This window comes from Heliconius melpomene, chromosome 4 (assembly GCF_056956725.1).
Source record: "Heliconius melpomene rosina isolate 202511_hmr_F chromosome 4, ASM5695672v1, whole genome shotgun sequence".
NCBI classification, from domain to species: domain Eukaryota; kingdom Metazoa; phylum Arthropoda; class Insecta; order Lepidoptera; family Nymphalidae; genus Heliconius; species Heliconius melpomene.
The window spans coordinates 9,697,739-9,717,594 of NC_140392.1; the positions used below are offsets into that span (position 1 = coordinate 9,697,739).

The following is a 19,856-nucleotide window of genomic DNA, read 5'->3' on the forward strand; positions in this document are numbered from 1 at the left end:
TGGCCATACTTTTATCTTACTTCATATTTATTTATTTCTTTTCTTTTGTAATAATATTGCTTTAGGCCATATAAACATTACATATAAACAATTGGATACAAATTACAAATATTAATATTTTCCATCCACGTATTACATGTAGGCTATTTCCTCATGTCTAACTAATCTCACTTAATATTTAGGGAAGAAGATAGCAATATATCTAATTTTCTTTTCATATTTATGAGAACACGTTATTATCTGATTATTTTTTATATATAAAGAGTATATTTAATAATACTATATTTTGTGCCAAATTTTAGCCTATGATTTCATCATAATATTTGGCCAGTCCTGGAGCATCAGCACAGGGATATGAATATAAGCGCGACAAGTTCTGGGTTCATTCCCACTCTCTTTGCCACGTTACCACAGCGAGGAATAATAAGCACAATATTCAATAATATACGAGTAATTATATATATATAATAATATATTTATGCTCCATAATATAATTATATTTTCTTTCACGCTTCAACTAATAAGCAACCAAAATCAGTTGAGGCTAGCCAAGTATAAAAAACAATCATTTTTTAAAAAATATATGACAAAATAAGAAAATGTATCGAATATATCGAAAATTACTAAATTCCCATACCGCAGTGGCGGGCTGCGGTAACTCGAGCAGATATTTAATCAATTTTGAACGCAACCCGACAGTGTGACTGTGACAGCCTATGAAGGTGCATTTCATGTGAAATTCTGATATCAACATTTTTATAATATATATATGACTTTTTTAACCTTTTAATATATATTATAGATATAATATTAAAAAGATATTATCTTTTATTAGCTTGCACTGGGAAAGGCTCCGTTGTCCATTTGCCGACCGATATTCAAAATATGTGTTGAGTGATGCAACTCAACACTATACATTGACTTACCGAATCAAAATAATTCAATGTCTCAAAAGTCTATGTATTCTGTCTGTCTGTTTCACTGAGTTTTCCGAACGAAAGCGTTACATTCAAAAACAACATTTTTTATAAAGTAATTTTGTAAAATAAGTAACATATATTCCCTAGCAATATTTAAAATAATAAAAAAAAAACTTTGTACCAACCAGTAGTCGATTTCCAATAAAAGAAAATAGAAAACTATAACCTTTGACAAATAAGACTCTTATAGAACAAAATCCATCAAAGTTTTCAAATTGAAACCTATTGGATACAATATCTTTATACATATATGTGAATTTATATATGTATGTTGTACCTATATACATATTAAGTTTGAATTGTTCCTTCTATGCTTGTTTACAATCTATCTATTCAGTCTTGAACAAAACATACCTAAATAACGTTGCGACAGGCTTACTATTGTTTTTCAATTATACTTTAGTATTTATTACTATGCGCTCAATTAAGTGGGTAGTTTGTGATAGAATTATATTATAATCTGTTTTTTAGTAGTATATATATTTTGCTTAAGAAATGAAGCTGAAAAATACTTAAATAAATAAATTATAATTAACGCAAAAATATCTTAAATATCCGAAAAATACACAACTGGATGTTCTAACGCTAGCTTCTCTTACTACTGTAAAAAATTCAAGAGAGCCATTCCAAACAATAGGGGAAACAGAATAAATAATACCTTCTGTAGCAACACCATATATGTGTCAAGGTCGCGACCCTAATCCCTAACAACAATCGGCGGAGAGTTTGCCCTAATTCCAAGTATCCTTGGAATCGAGCTGGTGCTTATTGATCAATATTAAAATCTAATTTCGTGTTCAGCCAATTTTGCGGTCAGTAATGTTAGTTCAGACTATACGGGAAGTTGATATACATTTTGAAATTTGGTTTTGAAATTATTAGTATGTACTTATGGGAATAAAACTACGTCTTACATGTGATTCAATTTAAGAAGTAACTGAAGGGCTTAATGCATTTTATATTTCACTAACTTCGCTCGTAACTTTGTCTGCTTGGACATTAAGGTTTATAATAGAAAATCCTGTTTTCTTCTGTTTCCGTAGGAGCTTCGGGAACTCCTCTTTAGTGCTTCTCTATACTCCCTAATCTTGCTATACCTGAAGTGAGTTTAACTGACGGAGTCCGCGATAAAGAGGTACACAGAAAAGAGATGGGATGTCGATTGTCTTTCAAGACCTGGAGAAAGATTACGTAAAAAACAAGAGGACCTCAAGGAGGGCATGTATGAAGAGGTTTTTGACTGAGGACGAATAAAAAAGGTATACAGAGACGCTAAGGATGGGGCCCTTAGAATATAAAAGATCTAACTAAAAAATAACAAGAACATTACTAGGAAAACCATAGAACCTTAAGCTTATGTCAGGCAGTCAATTTTAAACAAAGTCAAGAAATATTAGTGTTGTTGACTACACTTATTACTTTTATGGTTGTGATATAATATTCATTTAATAGTAATTGTCACAAGCAATGGTATTTAGTCCGCGGCACGATAGTATCTGTATAATAATGTTTATTAGCACACATACATATGTACATAGTGTTTAATTCGTAATGTCGTCACACGCAATACTAACATTTACATTTTGTTACGTTCGATGTCAATTAATATCGATTTTTTCTATAGATACCCTCTTTTTAAAATTGATGAGTTAGGTCCCCTTTTTTTCAGTAGCGACCACAACACCGGTATTTTTCGTATATTAACACAAATAATATAGTAAAATATATATTTTTTTTAATGTAAAATAATTTATATTTATGAATAAATATTAAATGTGTTTATAAAGAATTATTGAACTAACCTCGCAGAACGTATAGAGTCGACCCAGTGAGAGCAGTCCACTTCAGAGGCAGCTCGAAGCTCGTACTGTCGTTGCGTTTCTCTTCGATACGTTATTGTGAAGCAAAACTATGAAAAAATATATATGTAATTTATTCAGCTTCAAGCTTTTTCCATTATAGCAGGATATGCAAAAAAGTAAAGTGCTAAGAAGCGTTCTCTACTTTCCGGCCAAATCTTAAGGCATTACGTGTTAAGTAGCAGGACTCAAGGCAGATCTAGATCATGGAAATGAAAATATTAAATATTTCAAGTGGGAATCGAGCCCCTAACAGTCACGTTGGGGCTACAACTGCATGCTTGAATCTCTAGACCACAACGGCCTTCACATAAGTAATTAAGTTTCTAAGTTTACTTACAGAGTTTTTCTCCAGGGGCCCCTTATTGACCCTTTCCACGTACGAACCTTCAAGAAGGAGGACCCCAGTTGGCCTTGAGCTGTTTTCGGACTCGTAATAGAAAAGGATGTTCTGGTAAAAAATGTATATAAATATTAATTATATTATGGTACATGAAAAAGGTATTATGGTAAATGTATGAAAATCTATTTTTTATAGCTTCACGTAGTATCCCGCACATAGCTGTAAAGGGAACCTGGGAACCTAGTAGTAAGACACTCCAATCCTATTAAGAAACTTTCGTTCCACACTTGTGGAAGGACATCGGGATTCAAGAAAGCAATACGCGTTCCCGTTTAGTTAAATAGTGGTTTTGTAATTTATGTTATTATTAAAATACAATAATATTATTCTATTTTAAAGCCTATGTTTAATTTTTTAAAGTCAACATGAAATAAAGCTAATACCGATATAAGTATCGGTATTTACGCTTCCAAGAAATGAAACATTATGTTAAAATTTTAATTCTATACTGTCATGTATTTCATTGCTTCTAGTTTTCGAAGAATTTCTCTTGTGTACAACTCATTAGTTTCTATAAAATAAGCATTCGAAATCTATTTGTTTTCTCACTTATCTATAGTGTAGGAATGTTTTAACGCTAGGTCTCAGGTTCTCTCTACCTACCCTGCTATATGAGAATGTGGGATACTGCGTGATGCAGCATCATTAAAATTAAATACTTATATACGAGTATATGACTATTTTCTTGCCAATTTCATGATAAGAGGCTGTCATAGCACAGCGGCACAGTGTATGACTGTAAGTATAAACGTAACGGTTGTGGGTTCAATTCCCATTCGAGGAATGAATTATATTTATTTTCCTCACTCAATTCCGTCACTCAATACACAAAGGCTCCAAAATTGAACTGTGGTTCCCTCTGTCTACCCTACTATATGCGGGATAGTACCTTCCCCTCGTGATCCTTTAAAAATTTCAAATTTAGCTTATCTGAGTTAGGCTATTCCGGTAGATGTTCACATCACAGTACCAGCAAGTTGTTCCTAAGGTAACTTTTAAAATACATAAAAGAGACATAATAAAAATAAAAGTTTCATAACATTTTGAACTGACCTGGTAAAGAATGAACCACCGGAGCTGCCATTTGGAGTTGTCAGAGCTCCTTTTGTGCAAGTAGCCAGCCTACAACAATACAAACTTTATGATTCCTGTTTTATGGAATATACAAAATAAAACGGGAATAGGAATACAGTGTATTAATTTTGATGTTTCTGATAGCATTTAATGGTTGTGAGTTCAAATCTATTTTAGGAATGTTTATTGTAGATAGTTTTTTTGTGTTCTCCGCTTATTTTTGAGATGAAAAATAATGCGCAAAATGAAATGAAACACAATGAAAAGCAAATGAAGAATTTAAATAGAAATGAATAGGCTACTTCAGTCTATTCTAAGCACAATACCTTTTTAGAACCAAAAAAATAAAAAATACTATTATTTAAATAATTACCATAGACAAGACACTGCTCTACAAATTGTCTATGTTCTGAAATACAAATAGTAAGCAAACGTTTGACGTTATTAAAAAAGCATAACTTGTGAAACAAGTTTAAATTAAAAAGCCAATTTAAATTATGAATTATTCAATTAAATTAGATTATAATCAAATTCTTGCTTATTATTGGTCAATAGCTTTTTGGACGTTTTACATAAAAATAATAATACACATTCTAAATTAAATTTTTCACTTCCCTTGGTTTTTTTATACAATAAAAAGACAAGTTTTATACAAGAAAATTATAGGAAATATTCCTTCAATGTATATATGAGTCAAGTAGCCTATTTTTAGTATTAGATAGTATAAAGCTACGTCAGCTACGACAACGTAGAGTCTACAAATTTGTCGTAGACCTTTATTTAGAAGATACATATTGAAAAAAAAGTAACGTTTAAATAACTATTGTGGCACATTAACTTATTTTTTTATTGAATTTAAAATTATATTTACAACTAACGGCTTGAGATAAACACTCAATATGGAATGTCCACACAGTGGACAAAAAACATAGTGACTAATCACTAAGCTTTCTAATAGTAGTATCTTGTTCTAATTAGAAAAAAAGTGAATAGAAATCAATAAAAAAGTAACAAACAAATTTCCAATTGAAACGCGAAATTCAATTGAATGTTTATAAAATAAAAGCTCAACTATCGACATTTTGTGAGTGGTTTTATTAACTTAACGATTTGTTTTATTTTGAATAGAAACTAGAATATACAAATATCTATCAGTGTTGAGTTGTGAACTCAATCATTAAGAAATATTTTAACATTTTTATTGTAGTAACATCCTGTTATTCACAGTCTAAAACAAGAAAAATATTTAAAAGTATAATAAATTGAACGTAACTGGGACTCGAACCCGCGCCTCCTTGAAACAAAAGATAAACATTCGTAAAATGGACATGATATACTTGTTGAAAGTGGAAATAGGCTTTCTCTGCGTACGTTCTGCCCTTTTGTAAGGGTTATATGAATAAAAAACTACCTATCTAGATATATTTAAAATATAAAAACTTGTATAATAATAATCATCATTTTTCTAAATTTTTCCTTTTATTTCTAGATAGCCAGAGCAAATAGTAATTTCAATCTCCGTCAAAGATATGCCTTGAATTTGGTCTAGCCAAAGAAAAAAAAAGTTAAATGTGTTACAACGGCTTTTGTAAAATTAATCGTCGTTATTATAATTAGTAATAAAAAAAATATTAAATTACTAGAAGCAAGTGTGGCGCAGTGAAATAATGTAACGGAAAAAGCGATGGTTATGAGTTCGATTCCCACCAGGAAACCCTAATCACAGGGAAATTATTATATGCAAATTATTTTCATTTCTCCTCTTAAAACGACTAAGCGCAGCATTGATTTGCGCCACTGCATGCATTATAAGCCAAAAGCGGAGAGTCTTAACACTAGGGTTTAGTCAACCTACCCTGCTATATGTGGGTGTTGCATGCTGCATGCAGAAAAAAACATTAATAATTAATACATTACTACATTTTTAACATAAATTGTCATATAATAATGTTTTTTTTTATATAAAAAGGAAAATATCTAGTTTAAATCGAAAATGCGTTTCATATTATGCTGTTAGTTATTTTATTAACGGTATTTATATTTTTTAGCTTCACACTGTATCCGGCATGTAACAGGGTAGGCAGAGGGAACCTAGTGGTAAGACACTCCGTTTCCCACTTGAAGCCAATTTTGTTGCTGCTGCTTTTCAAGCTCAACGCCGCGGTTGCCCGTTTTTACCAGAACGAGAAAATGAAAAAAAATCCGCTATGTGGGGATCGAACCCACAATCACCGCGGTTACTGTCAACTATAGGCATGTGTCATCAATAATATTAGCAACATAATTCCACATAAAACCTGATGAATAACCTTTATTTTCCCTACAATTTAGCTAAATAATCTTCATCTTATTCCATCTTTATAAATGATAAAGTTCAGCAACAGTTAGTCCAGAACAGCAGTTATCGTGGTCACGCCCTCGAGGTACAAATTCCTGAGTTCTAACTCTTATCTTATTTGAGAAGCCTTAAACTTTTGGTTTTCTGAACTTCGGCGTATATCCAAGTTTTCTGATAATATTACTATTTAAAAGATTTTGAGAGGATTTCAGCTTACTTAATTCATAACGAAAGATACGATATCAATGTAAAAAAAATTATCTTATTATTTTTATTATTAAGACTTACTTCAGTAAGCAAGACATCATGGCACCAGTTGGCACGTATTTGCTGTACACGAACTGTACACGATCATTAGCTTTCATTTTATATACGCATGTGGGTATCTAGAGGTAGATATTTTTCATGACGTTTCAAGGTTTTTTTTATAATTTTTGTAGTAAAAATGGACCATCCACCCATATATGAGTTTTTGAACTACAAATTGAGTCAGTTATCCTATGTGTATGATTCATTGTACTACATAAATAATCTATTTGCAACAGGTGCCAAGAGAAGTGAGTGGCTAAATTTGAGAGAAACGTTCTTATATAAAAAAAATAATTATGTTTTGATATGACGCATGATAAGATGGGTTTCATCACTTAAGGCGAAAAATAACGAAATTTAATTTTTTCCATTCCGTATTACGTGGGGAAGTATGAAATTAAAAACACTTGTCCCAAGGCGTTACTGCTCTCTTTTATAATTATCCTTCATTTTCTCTATCTCAGAAACAATAAAACTTCTTGCATAAATAAATTTTATTTTAGTGATCGATACTTACAGAGACAACAGTTCTGAAAGAATAAATAGAATTCGACGTGACAAATTTGACCCACTGACTCTGACTAACGTGACTGTCACTGACGTGACATTTTGGCAACATAAAATGTCATTCATAATCAAAATTACAGATTATAAACAATATTTTAACAAGTAAAAACCCGCTATGTCCCTATCAAGGTCCGTTTATACTCGCTTCAATATTTATATTCTAAACTATTTTTATTTTCGTTGTATAATTAGACCAAACGTGGTCTCACTCAAAATAAAATATATATGTATATATATATATATATTACAAAAACTTTATTATTTTAAATAATGGTGAAATTACTATTATATACATGCGAAATATGCGTGAAGCTGAATAAAGGAAAATTTCTATAAATAATGTTTTATGAGACTGAAGTAATTACTAACTTTTGTGAAAACTATACTAGTAATAAACTTTTACTTACTTTACTTATATTTAATTAAAATAAACAAAGACAACTCAAAAAAGATGTAAGATACTCGTACAAGCAATACATACATTTCCTTTTATATACCTACACGCTTTATCCCGCATATAGCGGGATAGGCAGCGGTAACCTACCAACACCGTACTTTATCTTATTAAGAAATGATATCAATCATTTCCATTCTAAAGAATCGAACCTAGCCTAGAACCTAACCGCTGCAACAAGGCTCGGGTCGTCTATTTTTATACTAATTAAAATAAGATTAGAAAACTCTTGAACGCATTAGAAGAAGGCAACGACGTTAGCAGTCGACGTTAATTGGATAAGCTTTGTTATATAACACGGCATGGATATAGGGGTAAGGAGTAAAGTATAGGCCGTCGGTGGAGTGGCGGCATAGCGATTGTAACGACGATTGTGGGTTCGATTTCCGCTCGAATCTAGAAATTAGTGCTAACGTCGTCCACTCTCCACGAGGATTATGGAAAAACTTTCGAAAGCTTTTGCTTTTTCGTGCCGCAACGTTACACGCAGGATACAGTGGGAAGCTAAAAAAATATGCAAATTTACTACTGCACTAAATTAGTTAAATTGCATTAAATTTATTTTTATGTAAGATTTCCTTATGAATGAGAGTAACGATACGAAGTAACCAATTAATTTAAAAAAATTGGAAATTATCGAAATTATAATAAATTTAGAATATTTCCAAATTTAATCTATAATCTCAATTACGAGCTTTATTAAATAGGTAGAAATGCAAGCTTAATAAGATGAAATCTATACTTTGCAGTTATATTTAAAGCTTTCCTATCTAAGTTAAGGTCCATTTAAAGATTTATCGGTTTTAAATATATTTTATTATATTCAAATAAATGAAAAAAAAAAATGATTTTTGTTCAGGTTCACAAATCTTTCCCAAATAATACCTAACCCTAGTGTTAATACACTCCGTTCTCTACTTTCATCCAAATATCCAGATATCGCGAAAAATAAAAATTTTAATGTCCTACAAGACAAATACGTAGGAAAATGCATATATATTGAAAAATATCAGTGTATTCAAACGGCCATCATATATATATAGTGTATACATATGTAGTGACCACTGCGCCATGTTGTCTTAATATTTGTAGAAATTATCTTAAAATATCTATACTTCTATACTAATATTATAAAATAAAAGAGTTTTTTTGAATTAGTGGTTAAACACAGAGACTTCAGAAGATTCTGCTTCGAATTGAAAAATTATTTTGGTATTGGATAGTCCATTTAAAGGCATATATTACATCATGTCAGCCGTTTCTATAGAACCCAGTACAGTAGGTACCTCGTACGGTATCTACAGTCAAAGGAACCTCTCATTTATTCTTCCACTCGAGAACGGGAGCGAAGCCACGGTAAAAGCTAGTAAATATAATATGCGAGTATTTTCTGTGGTTACCTGTGAGTGGTCGTGCTGGGCTCGGTCAGACAGCGCGAGTAGTTGACCTTCGTTCACACGGACACCTCGTTGAATTTTGGGACTCAGCATGTTTTTCCTAGAAAAAAATGTTTATATATTTTTTTCCAATGGCAACACCGTTTTTTTGTTGTTTTATGTTGAACAATTATAATGCAAGAATATATGAAGATAAGGTTTTGGGACATCTACATATGTCTACGGTATATAAAGTCGTATTTGAAATGAAAACAAACTCTTCCGTTAATAAATCACGGACAGATGCGCACGGCGTAGAACGCTGTAATTTGGCACACCAAGAAAGCATTTCCTAAAACTCCTACGGCAGCGAAAAATTACTAAAGTTTAAATTATAAAGTTTGATTAAAGTCTACGCAAACGAGTTTGCTAACATAAAAAACAAATTAAAAATAATTTAAATTTATTCATATTAAATTACCTGCATCCTAAAATATTTAATTTAAAGAAAATTCAAATATTGCACGAAGGAGTGCAATATTTAATACATTAGACTATCTGCTTTACTTTCGTAATCTGTATGTACTCCGTTCTACTGAATATTGTATTTTATAGTTCTAATAAAACCTTTGGCTCTATATACCCAAGGGAAGATAACTTATGTATGGGGTTAAATAAGAAAACTATTCTGTTTTCATAGAAAAAGTTAACAATATCTATTAAATACACATTTGTTAAGGCCATTGTGACACAGCAGCGTAACGAGTAACTAAATGGTTGTGGGTTCAATTAAAAAGTGTATTTTTTTAGTCTCACGCTATATATTGGTCATAGCAGCGCAAGCAGAAGGAACCTAATCTGAAGAATCACCGTTCTGCACTTTCCGCGCAATTTTCAAGAGAGTTACCAGAGCGAAGATATGACAATAATTAATGTCTTAGAGTTATCAAACCCTCAACCATCGTGTTTTTAGGTCGACGTAGAGCCACTGCGCCACGATAGCCACACATAAGTCTTATTAAGCTCCGATGTGAGTTTATGTGAAATTAATTACTGTTTGTTTTAAACGATTTTGGTTTTGTTCGAGCTTGACTATTATTTTATTTAAATATATTTTTTAAGCTAGCTTGTTGCTTAAAATATATAAATTCATATTGTTTTCTAAATAAATATATTTGAAAAGATCCTGAAGCCAACACTCAAACAGTAAACATTGCCTAACACGGAATACAGCATGTAGCTATAATAAAATAAAATATTTAAGTAAACTAACTTGTAAATTAAGACGAATGCTGCACTCTAGATAAATCGTTGTTTTTCGTAGTGTCCTAATAATACAAATAATAAATTTAACGCATATTTGTTAGTAAACAAAAATTAAACACTTACTTACATTAATATTACTGCAGTGCGTTTGTCTTCAGCCACATAGTGTTTTTACTTATCATTTTCACGTTCCACCGTGCCAAATTGATTTCTCGCACCAAAACACATTACTTTACGTTATTCCAAAAGTAAATCATAATTATTTATCGTCAATAGAATTTATATAGTAAATAGACATTAGAAATATTAACAATAGTATAGATATAGGGCAACGTTAAAATACAATTTTAAAGATATATCAAATCACGAACTTGGTTAATAGCGCCTGTTGATATTTAAATGCAACTAGTGGATTGACAAATTTACTATCTTAATTCTATCAGGCTTATATTAAAACTGTGTTAATTTAAAGCGTTTTGTGAATATATAACCACGTCAGTCTGTCATAATACGCATATTTATGGTAGCTTTAGGGTTTTGATGTAATTGGGAGTGGTTGCCTTGTCGAAGGCAACAGTTCGACTGCCGGGCAAGCACCTGTTAGCTGGATCGACCGTCGCGCGCGTGCGTGTCTCCAATGACGTACGAAATATGTAAGGGAGTATTAAATACTTGGACAATCTATTTTAATGTATTTATTAAAATTGAATTGAAGTGCATTTATTGGGAAAAGGCTTTATAATGTGATGTATGTGTATTTTAGACTATAAATGTCAAGAAAAGTTGTATTTTAAAAAGTAAATATGTTTAATATAACTCCCATTTTGAAAAACATATATATTTTATATATATATATATCTCAATAATCTGATTAAATAATTTGTTTCAATATGAAAATAGAAGAATGTGTTTAATAAGATTTTTTTTTATTTCCATTCATTTCTATTTATTTGTAGCTCTTCGGGGATCAACAGAGAGTAGTTTCAATGGCAATAAAGCCAACGCTTCGCGTATCTTTGCTTTACACCCGCTCAGCTTCTGAACACAGCATTATGCCTCCAATATATGTACGTAGCTATTCATAGTCTTTTATTGAGGGATACTTTTACTTGTCGATATTTTTCAATTTTCTAAAGTGCACTCGAAAGCCCTGTTTATTTAATAAATTTGAAATATTCTTGGCTTGTTTGTTCATTATTCAATAATGTGTTTATCGAGAGATTTCATATTATTTTCATATTTTTACTTCCTAAGTTAGTAGTACAATTATAAGTCTTTATAGATCTATATATTGTTATACTAAAAAAGCTACGTCAGTTCGTTGTTTCATTTAGTATTGACAATATTAATAAGACATTAAGTAGTAATAATAGTGAAAGAAAATCTAAAAATATATTAAGTTATGTAGAGTATCATAAGCAGCTTTTAATGTCATTTTTTTTAATCCTTTCCTTGTCCCTTATATTACGTTACTTTATAATATATTAAATTGAACAAAAAATATTTAAAAGAAAATCTTTTCAAATTTATCACATAGTTTTTATCTGTATTTTTTAAGGGAAATCTTTTACAGACATTTATTGTGACATAGAATAGTAAGACCTCCGCATAATATTTTGATCTATTTTAAGGGAGACTATAACATAAAATAGTAGTATTTTTAAAATATGTTTTAATAATTAGAGGTGAGTAAAAAAGTTAATACAGTTACCTATGACACAGACAAAAAATATGAAAATTATTCCCTTTCTTTTGATAAAATATTATTAATAGATTTTTTTTTTAAATGCTATCAAGTTGCTTATTGTTGTTCGATGACATAAAACCAGACACCAAAAAAGTAACGTATCATCTATGTTTATCTTAATGTCAAATGTCAATGTTATAAATGTCAAATAGAAGAAATTTTCGTTGCGGGCTTCATTGTCCTAGTCTAAATAAATACATAAACATAGGACACTAATTGCGCTAATAAATCAATTTTAGTTTACTCTTCCTCAATCCATGCGGTTATTAGTACAATTTAACATTTACGCTTGAATCTTCGTAAACTACCGGCTTTCCGTGATATGTTCTGTTAAACATCCCACCGACGTTATGGCTTCTAGTTCAAAGAACAATATTATATCTAGATTACTTAACGTGAGGCTCGAGGAGAACGGCGGAGAAGAACAGCCACCGCAGAACATGCTGCCGTCTAACCAACAGTCAAGACAAGGAAGCCATATCGACGAAGAAAACGGTCACTCAAACGAACCAATGCCTTCTTCTTCCGCAATAGAAAATCTACAACCGTCGAATAACACTGGCGGTCGTTTACACAACTGGCAAGCTACGAAAACAACTGTGAAGGAACGTTTGTCTTTCTTGTTTAATAATGAAATTTTGTCAGATGTCCACTTTATTGTGGGTAAAGATGCAAATCAACAAGTGATACCTGCTCATAAATTTGTATTGTCAGTTGGTAGTGCAGTGTTCGATGCTATGTTCAATGGAGTTTTAGCAACTAAATCTGAAGAAGTGGAGCTACCTGATGTGGAACCAGCAGCATTTTTACATTTATTGAAGTTTTTATATTCAGATGAAGTCAGAATTGGGCCAGAAAGTGTCATGACTACTTTGTACACAGCTAAGAAATATGCAGTTGCTGCTTTAGAAGAGCATTGTGTGGACTTTCTTAAAAGCAATCTTGGTACGGATAATGCATTTTTACTTTTAACCCAAGCAAGGCTGTTTGATGAGCCACAGTTAGCTGCATTATGCTTGGAAATGATTGATAAGAATACTACAGATGCATTAAATGCCGAAGGTTTTACTGATATCGATCAAGATACATTGAATGTTGTTTTAGAAAGGTCTGTATTTAAAATTTCTTATATAGCATGATAGTATTTTGTTTTAAACGTGGTGGTTGTGGGTTTGATTCTCATTTAAGAAGAATTATTACAAATTACTAATTTTCTTATACCAGTAAACAAAGCACAGTGTTTTACCCTCTAATATACAATGTCCTGATCTCCAGTATTAAATTGTGTTAAAAAATAATAATATTTAAATGTAAGCTTTTGTTATTAAAGATTTAATTGTTCAATTAAAGAAACATATTTAATATATATTACATCAGTTTAGAAAATTTCGTATCAATTAAAAGTTATTTAACTTAATGATTGCATCATCTAGATATTTTACAACATTAAGTATGAACCAATAAGAACACATCAGAAATATTAAACATCATACAGTTTATTTTCCTTATTCTGTTGATTAAATAATTATGAAATAGGTAAGATGACACAGTTAGTAAAAAACTAACAGAATTGAACTTGCAACTTTTTGAAACAATCCAAAATGTAGAGGTCCAAATTTCACTCTTTCTGTTTTGGAGACAGGATTTGTGTTTGTATGCTTGTGGCAAAGTATACTGTTTTATTCTACCATTTGATACACAATATTTCTTTGATGAGTGTTTTTGTGCCATTTTAGTATTACATTGTAATTTGACTTGAATTGAATGGCTTATTATCCAGAGGAAATGTAAATAATTCATCCACTTAAATGAAAATCACACAACACACAACTGCCGCATTTACAAATATTCTCTTAAAACTATTAAATATTAATCAAGGACATAGAAAACCATATTTTAATATATTTTCCAGGGATACATTAAGAATTCGTGAAGCAAAAATATTCGCGGCAGTACTGAGATGGTCTGAAGCTGAATGTATACGTCGACAATTGCCTGTAACTCCAAATAACCAGAGAATGGTATTAGGGAGGGCCTTTCACGCGATACGTTTTCCCCTAATGTCAGTAGAGGAATTTGCAATGGGTCCTGCCCAAAGTGGACTACTCGATGACAGAGAAATAGTCCAATTATTTCTATATTTTACTGTTAATCCCAAGCCGAATGTGGGATTCTTGGACACGCCTAGATGTTGTATGACTGGCAAAGAGCTAACTGTGAACAGGTTCTCGCAGACTGAATCCCGTTGGGGGTATAGTGGTACCACTGATAGGATTAGGTTTACAGTGGATCAGAGAATTTTTGTGGTGGGATTCGGACTTTATGGATCTTATTTTGGACCAACCGAGTATGAAGTTCACTTGCAAGTAAGTGTCTGGTCTTCTTATTATTACTGAGTATTAAAATATAGTGAAATTAATAAGGACACTGTGCTTTTTTGACTTTAACGTAATTGTTGCATGTTAGTCTACGGTGATGGTTACTAGTTCAAATCTTTGCAGCAAATTTGAATTTATTATCATATTTTTTTAGAGACCAGTCCTAGTTTAGGGGCTCAAACCTGCAACTGTAAGTACGACAGACATATGGGCTCGAATCCCACTTGAGAAAATGAAATATTTTGATATATTTCAGTTCCTTGTTCATCGTTTTATAAAAATATTGAGGCACAAAAAATCATTCTACTCTATAGTGTTATATAAAAAAATGTAAACATATTTTTACAGATAATCCACTTAGCAACCAAAAAAGTATGTGGTTCCAACACAACGACGTTCTGCTGTGACGGCACCGACGACACATTCCGCGCCATGTTCAAAGAACCTGTGGAAATACTACCGAATACTTCATATATTGCTAGTGCCAAACTTAAGGTATTTATGTATATATTTAAGGCAATTGTGGCTGAGTGTTAGTTGTCTAACTGTTAACACCGATATTGAACTTCGCTACTTGTCTCGCAATATCTCAAATTAGGGCGACGAAATGTAAATAATTCATTTCCTTGAGTGGTAATGGAACCTAATGATTTTGTATAATTTCAGTATAATATACCAACAAATTTAAGCTAGTTAGCTAGTTACAATAACAATACTAAATATGTTTTGTATAATTTTCATTTAGTAACAATGGTCTCACATTATACATCATAATTTTTTTTTCAGGGTACAGATTCATATTACGGCACAAGAGGCTTACGGCGTGTGACCGTAGACTGTAATAACGGAGAGAAAGTAGTGTTTCAGTTCTCCTACGCTGCGGGAAATAATAATGGCACGTCCGTAGAAGATGGGCAGATACCAGCTATTATATTTTATATATAGGAGTAATTAAAGAGATATGACGAAACTGAAGGCCGTCATTTTTTTGTATGTATGTTTTTTTGTAAGGGTAATATTGATGTTTTTTTTTTATTTTTGTTAGACTGTATATAGAGTTTGGTTGAGTAGGAAAAGATTATGAACTATTAACCTCGGTTATTTTTCAAGTTTTGTTTTTTCTTTTCTTATGTTCTGTATATATTTCTACCTTGATTAACACACAAAATTTGGAATTACACTTTATCAATTTGAAATATATAGAAAAATTGTTTTATTAAAAATTCTAATAAAGAATATTTGGTAAAGTATGTAACATATGTTAAGATACTCCACTCTCCTCTTATTGTGTTGAATGTATCCTAACAACAGCTAGATATGCAAAATGAAAATAAAGAATCAGTATTTTTTTTTTAATTTTGTTAAAAATTTTTACAACATATCAAATGAGTTACTTCTACTAGATAAAAAATTATGAAAAGTATTTGTTGAATAATTTAAATACTTCCGCCATGTTGACCTAAATAACACAAATTGTACAGAGGTGACTAGTTAAAAAAACTTCTAAAATTTTCTTATAGTGAGAACTATCTGAATAAAGCGTATATATGAGGATCCCACGAATGGCATGTATGAAGAGGTCGATCACAGTGGACGAGGCGAAAGAGGTATGTAGAAACTAGCTGTTGGCGCTCCGTTCTCTGTGACCACCTCGCTAGGGATAAAGCGTGAAGCTATGTATGTAACGTATATATTAATAAATTTTTAAATATTTAATTTCTCGACTGATTAAACTTACATATTACGATTGATTTTCTATTCGATATAAAATAATAGATATTTTAATGCCGCCTCTTGGACTATTTTAAATGTTTAAACATAATGTAAGCCTTAGCGCGCACTGGTGACTTTTGTCACGGTGACAATAAACTTTTTGTCACTTACATGTCACCATACTTTTCGCCACTGCGCGCACTTGCGATGACAGTGACGAAATTTTTTACATTTGATAAAATGGATCTCGAAGAGATGGTTGTCTGTGCAATTATATTCAGAAATAGAAAAAAAAACAAATGTAGAAAATATTGGCTTTTAACTTTTCATTTGTCATAGAGCAATGGCCTCAACTTAATTTCGTCAATCAGTATTGTCATTGTCTATTTCATCTTCATGAAAACACACGTTTTGCCTTGGTGATGAACTTGACGCAATTATTGACTTAAAAATTCGGTGCTGCAATGCAACACGCTGCTGTTTCATGTTTATGCGGAAGACGACTAGTATGGAAACCGCAAGGGGGAGGTGACATTTAGTTGCTAATGCGCGCACGGGCATACAAATCTATGGACGCGGTGACAGTTGCGTCACCGGCGTGTTGCCGTCCTCCGCGGACAAAAAGTCACCCAATTGTCACGTATCCAAACGCGCGCACCTTCATTTAGTGTAATGTACACGGTGACAGTCGCGCAACAGTCACGGTGACAAAAATCACTAGTGCGCGCTATACCTAAATGTTTTAGTCTGTGATTTAATAAATAAATATTTTTCAAAGTATCTTTGAAATATAAATTAATTTGAACAAGTGATACGAAATCAATAGATTTCAAATATGCCCCCAGATTTAAAATGGCTGCTATTATATTGTTTCAAAAACAGATTAAAGATTTTACAACTTGGTAGGATTTTTAAAATTAATTTTAATATTATTTTACGGGCTTAAACTACGGTTTTAAATATTTCATTTCCTCGAGTGGGAATTGAATCCACAACCTGTCGCGTTTACAGTCGCACACTTGCCTGCTGCTATATGCCTCTCTTTTAAAATAAAAATCTTATATAAATTATCCATTTTGGCTTTTTATTGTCAGTTTCTATCAAAATTAAAGTTTTATGAATTTTAATTAATATAATTATGATTCTAAATGTGCAACAATAGGGTAAAGTTAATGAGGATAACAAGAGAAACAAATAAAAAACTTTAAATAAACCTTAATATTATAATATCTCTTGATGGTGTCTATATAAATAATATCCACCAAAAAGCATTAAATAATTATTAAAATAATACTTGATTATATCTATTGAAGAATTTTATCAAAAAAGGAATAGGAGTAATTATCAATGCTATAGAATATTTTCCTTTCAAGTTTTTTTTCTTTAGTTTTAGTCTTAAAGAGTTATTGTCATTGGAGATGAAGAGTAGCATTTGTAAAAAAATATAAAGAAGAGCAGTGTTTAAATCAAAATACGTTAAGCAGAATAAATTATTTATTTTAATGTCTTTGAACATTTTTACTTCAAGGAGACGACCTTCCGTTTTCTTTTTTTTAACTTTACTCTGGTTTCATAAAATTGTTGAAACTACATACATAATATTCGACGCTTCCGCTTTAAAGTAAATCATCTTTATAATATTTTTTTCTTAAAATTGTAAGGTCTCCAGATTCAATACTAGTATTAGATTGCATAGTGAATATTAATATTTACCAATACTAATAAAGATGCATACTTTAACTAGTATTAGTAAATATTGACATTCAATGGTAAATTATTTTTTTGATCAAAACACTAACATTGTACATAATATATACATACTTTAACTTCAAGGTTATGTGTTTGTCTGTATTTTTAATTTACTTCCTATTATTTTAGCATTAGTTATTATTTATATTAACAATTACAGATAGGTTTAGAAGAAAAATTTAAGCACTTTTTGCATCATATAGTATGTACTAATAGGAAAAAAATATTTTTATAACACATAGATGCCTTTCTTGTCGGTGCCAAAATCATTGTATCACAATCACAATAAAAAAAATATTATAATTTCTTAAAAGTTAAAATATAAAATGGTTTTCGTAAGTCATAATATTATCTGTGAAAAAAATATATAATTATTTTAGTTATATGTTAATCAATCCTAAGTTATTTTTTTTTATTTGATCAGATTTTTATATTAATTTCTAAGCTATCTAAGACAATCGGACATTAAAAAAAACATATTTCATAAGCGTCTACTAAAGCTGGCTCTTTTCTAGTCAATGAGAAATGATTTTATAACATAAAAAAAATCTTCAGTATATCAATCTGTAGTAAATGTTCCTTGTTTATGTTAACATAATAATTATTATATTTAAAGTATTATAGGAATTGAGCTGTGTATTGTATTTGTATGTATAAATTATAATATTTTTAAATTTTTATATAGAGGAAATGTTAATTTAGAAGCAATTAAATCAATTAGTCTATATCGTGTTGCATTTTATTATCCTACCTTTATTATCGCTCTGGTAACGAGGCAAAGCGAAGTACAGTGGGACACTTCGATTAACGCAATCCTTTAATATACTTCCTCGAGAAATGCTGTATGTTGGATACTGCATTTCTTTACCATTCGAATCTATAGTTCCTGAGATTAACATGTTCTACTAAATAAACTCTTCAGCTTTATAATCTTAGCATCAATTTTATATAAAGTAAGTTATGATTCAAAACTTAATGTTTTATTAATTAAAAGATGAGAATTTTCCAGTTTCGTGATTATGGTCGAGAGTTTTACGACTACGCTGTGACATATATTTATACAAACGACAATTATGGTTATACGAGAACCAAATCTATCAAACCAAACTCATTTCATTTTTCCATGACACAAGTTTCGTTCTTTATCGATGTGAGTAGAAAAGAAAAATGAAATTCATAAATAATTTGTCGCAATATAAGTAAATACAGTATTTAAAGAATATATAAATTTGCCAAACCAATCTATTTCATAAGAAACATTAAGTAAATTATTACGAACAATAGGTAGTGTTAGTTGGGTTTAAGTGGAAGTTCCAATTCTACAAGAGGGATTTGCTTGTAAGGGATTCCGTTTAACATTCGCCAAAGCTGGATGAATATTCATAAATATGTTCTAGCGGGTTCTTGAGATCAATTAATTTGAATACTAGAATTACTTTCCTAGAATGCCTAAGTATATTTAGTTAGTAGAGTAGACCCTAGTGTAAAAACTCACCGTTCTCCACTTCTTCTAAACGAAGGACAAACAACAACATAATGTTTTGATAAGATTATCAAAAAATGCATTTTAAATATCATATTAGTAGATCTTTTAGACATTTCATTTTAATATTAGATATGTTATTGTCGAATGTCTGTATTCC

General features: G+C 30.9%; 2 protein-coding genes across 3 annotated transcripts in view; one reads left to right on the forward strand and one right to left on the reverse strand.

Annotated features, from left to right (window-relative positions):
- The window catches only part of LOC146539708 (ras-specific guanine nucleotide-releasing factor 1-like), a 35,915-nt gene extending 24,666 nt beyond the window's left edge, over positions 1-11,249 (reverse strand). The window contains exons 1-5 of the mRNA XM_085208239.1: positions 10,754-11,249; positions 9,385-9,481; positions 4,296-4,364; positions 3,180-3,290; positions 2,783-2,889 (exon numbers count right to left, since the gene is read on the reverse strand). Coding sequence (XP_085064365.1) covers positions 2,783-2,889; positions 3,180-3,290; positions 4,296-4,364; positions 9,385-9,481; positions 10,754-10,755 — 386 coding nt within the window. The 5' untranslated portion in view covers positions 10,756-11,249. The remainder of the gene's footprint in view (positions 1-2,782; positions 2,890-3,179; positions 3,291-4,295; positions 4,365-9,384; positions 9,482-10,753) is intronic.
- Positions 11,250-12,497: 1,248 nt separating this feature from the next.
- On the forward strand, positions 12,498-18,940 carry LOC146539709 (BTB/POZ domain-containing protein 2-like). Of its 2 annotated transcripts, XM_085208242.1 has the most exons (5): positions 12,498-13,481; positions 14,286-14,739; positions 15,100-15,246; positions 15,538-15,741; positions 16,272-18,940. In XM_085208242.1, the coding sequence occupies exons 1-4, from the start codon at positions 12,724-12,726 to the stop codon at positions 15,694-15,696; spliced, it is 1,518 nt and encodes a 505-aa protein (XP_085064368.1). In that variant the 5' UTR covers positions 12,498-12,723; the 3' UTR covers positions 15,697-15,741; positions 16,272-18,940. The 2 variants fall into 2 exon arrangements, with proteins under 2 accessions (XP_085064368.1, XP_085064367.1); XM_085208241.1 differs by having other exon boundaries at positions 15,538-18,940.
- The last annotated feature ends 916 nt before the right edge of the window (positions 18,941-19,856 follow it).

What these genes read in the sequence shown, in the direction of transcription:
- LOC146539709 (XM_085208241.1), top strand. Translation starts at nt 12,724, where the DNA reads ATGGCTTCTAGTTCAAAGAACAATATTATATCTAGATTACTTAACGTG. An exon ending in TTGAATGTTGTTTTAGAAAG is followed by an intron (nt 13,482 to 14,285) that starts GTCTGTATTTAA and finishes TATATTTTCCAG; the next exon opens with GGATACATTAAGAATTCGTG. An exon ending in TTGCTAGTGCCAAACTTAAG is followed by an intron (nt 15,247 to 15,537) that starts GTATTTATGTAT and finishes TTTTTTTTTCAG; the next exon opens with GGTACAGATTCATATTACGG.